This window comes from Capsicum annuum, unplaced genomic scaffold (assembly GCF_002878395.1).
Source record: "Capsicum annuum cultivar UCD-10X-F1 unplaced genomic scaffold, UCD10Xv1.1 ctg23825, whole genome shotgun sequence".
Taxonomy (NCBI): Eukaryota; Viridiplantae; Streptophyta; class Magnoliopsida; order Solanales; family Solanaceae; genus Capsicum; species Capsicum annuum.
This window is the reverse complement of record NW_025829981.1, coordinates 1-2876: the sequence shown is the minus strand read 5'-3', so window position 1 is coordinate 2876 and position 2876 is coordinate 1. Positions and strand designations below refer to the sequence as shown.

Below are 2876 nucleotides of genomic sequence, written 5' to 3'. Positions count from 1 at the left end.
ATCAGGATCAAAGTTCTTTCTTTGCATATCCTCAAATAAAGACACTGTTTTTTCAACTAAACCATGATTAGCAAACGCAGCAATCAATGTACTATAACAACAGAAATCTTTTTTATCCGCCACTTCAAATACTTGCAAGGCTTTCTCAATATTTCCGCACTTCGCATAGAGGTCTATTAGACTGTTAACAACATGTGAATCAGAAAAATATCTGGATCCTACATCATCACTTATTACTGACTCAACTGCGTCTACAATCCCTAATTGAGAGCAGGCTGAGATGACACCTAAAATAAAAGTCTCATCCAGATCAAGACTCTGCTTTTTAAAGTTTTTGAACAATTCTAAGGCAGCAGAAGGCTTCCCATTCTTAGCATAACCACTAATCATGGTAGACCATGTAATGAGATTTTTCTCCGGCATTTCATCAAATAAACACTTTGCTTCATGCAATTTCCCAGACTTAACATAGCCATCTATCATCATAGTCCACGACACCACATTCCTACGGAGCATTTGTTCAAAGTAGTCCTTTGATTTTTCCAACTCACCCTCCTTACAATACCCTGATATCATCAAATTCCATATTCCAGTGTCACGGTTTGGCATTGCCTGAAATAGAAAGCTCACTGTGTGCACATCACCAACATCAGTGTACCCCGAAATCATCACATTCCAAGCAGCCATATCCTTAGTAGGCATAGCCTCAAAAATATTCCTAGCCTCTACCATATTTCCCTTCCTAACATAGCCACATATCACACTAGTCCGAGAAACTACATTTTTCTCATCCATGCTATCGAACAACTCTAGTGCAATTTCAAGTCTTCTATTATTCACATAACCCGATATCATTAAGTTCCAAGAAACAACATCCTTTTCCTCCATCTCATCAAATACTCATCTCACACAATCAACTTCCCCACATCTCATGAAATAGTCAGTCACAGAATTCAGCATTATCAAATCAAAACCTAACCCACATTTCCAAATAAACCCAAACATCCTCTCACCATCTCTCGACCACTTCAGTCGTCCAAACACCTTCAGTATAGATGATATAGTGAAATTCAAAGGCGTGATATCTTGCACACGCATATCCCGGAAAATATAAAAAGCTTCAGTAGGCTGAGAATTTTCAACATACACATGAATCATAGAAGTCCAAAGAAAAGGGTTTCGTTCAGTAATTTCATCGAACATCTTATGAGCATAATCTGTGGCACCAAAACGAGAGTAAAGGGGAATGATTTTGTTCAATATGAGGTATGACGAGGCAGTGGACCCACATACTAATAAATGAGCGTGGACTGATTTTAACCTGTTTAGAGTTTTGTAAGTTTGGAGAAGATGGGAAATAGCTTGATTCGTGGCGCCAACGGTCAAAGTATTTAAATTTTGGGACTAGACGATGTATAAATTCAAGTTTGGGTTTCTCAAATGGGCTGACCCATTTGGTCATACCATATAATATCATACTATTAAATCATTTGAGACAAAGTTGAGAGTATTGTTTGAACATACAATTTGAACTTTTAAAATTTTATGTTTTCTTATAAATATAAAATCTCACAAGTTATGAAAACTATTAAATTTTTCTCAATGCTCATATAATGTTAGCAAATTAGCAACTCTGATTCATTAATATGATATCGTAATATTGTGAGACATTACATTACTAAATTGCATATCTCCACATATCCTTTATATAAATGTTTGTAATTACAAATTTTCAAGTATACATAATTTTATAAAGGTTCACTAGTCAATAATAATAGTAATTAGTTATTCTTTAAAATAGTTCTTTCGCATGGCACATACCTTCTCTTTTTGTTGAGGTCTTTTCGTAAAATATAAACTTATCATTCAATTTTTTTATTTGAAAAAGGTGAAATCATAAGATGAAATTCCAAGTCAAGGTTTTTGGAGAATTTAGGATTTCATCTCATAATTTCAAATCACGAGATGAAATTGCATGTCCAAACGTCTACTACGTAGACATGCCAGATTCTTACCTGACCTTTTGTTAGGTCATTCTCACAAATGTAACGACCCATTTCGTCGTTAATAAAAATATACGCAGTAAAGGTATAGGAATCTTAATTGCTATAGGTGTTACAGTCAATTCCTTAGTATCAGAGTGCATTAGATATGAATTAAGGTTGTACAAAATTCCTAGCAAAAAGATAAGTTGAACGCATCCTTACTGATTGATTTTCTATATAAGTTTTTACAAAGGTCAACTTAAAATGATCACTCTCGCTAGAATTATAGGACTCAATACCTACCAAACTAATGATCTTCGAGTCTTCTTTTCAAAAGTTAAGGGGGTACTTGTAGTACTAGATTTACTTGTAGTACTAGATTTATTATATTTGTTGAAATGCTATGTCATAGCATTCCCTAGTTATTTGTTTTAACCTTATTAATTCTTCTATATTATTTTTAAGGTATACTATATGCTCCATATTTCTAGTTTTTATGTAGTCGAGTAGATTCTTTTTCATAAGTATTTCTATCAATCTTATTTGCTCCATATCTCTCCTCCAATATTCTAAGTATTCGTAATTTATCATTTTAGTTTGAGTAATACCAATCTAAATAATAATATCTACCATCAAAATCTATATTTTCTAACTCGTGTTCTATCCTTTCAGTATTTAGTAACTCATCTTCAAAATCAAATATCTTTTGTCATATGAGTTTTCTTATATCTATTATTTCTATATCCTTAAGTATATATAAAATAAGTATCTTGACCTTATCTATCATTTCATCAGATAAGTAGTTAGTCATTTTATTTCATATGATGCTTATTTCAAAATATTCCTTTCAATCATATACATAACAAAATATGATCATCTTAGAATTAAAAA

The 2876-nt window shown here is 32.6% G+C and overlaps 1 protein-coding gene across 1 annotated transcript; it reads right to left on the bottom strand.

The window, feature by feature from the left end:
- Window positions 1-62: 62 nt before the first annotated feature.
- LOC124890748 (pentatricopeptide repeat-containing protein At2g35030, mitochondrial-like) lies at window positions 63-1507 on the bottom strand (the record flags this gene model as incomplete). The annotated part of the gene is made up of 1 exon (XM_047402542.1): window positions 63-1507. A coding segment is annotated over exon 1 (826 nt), but the record flags the coding sequence as incomplete, so codon positions are not given.
- Between the last annotated feature and the right edge of the window lie 1369 nt (window positions 1508-2876).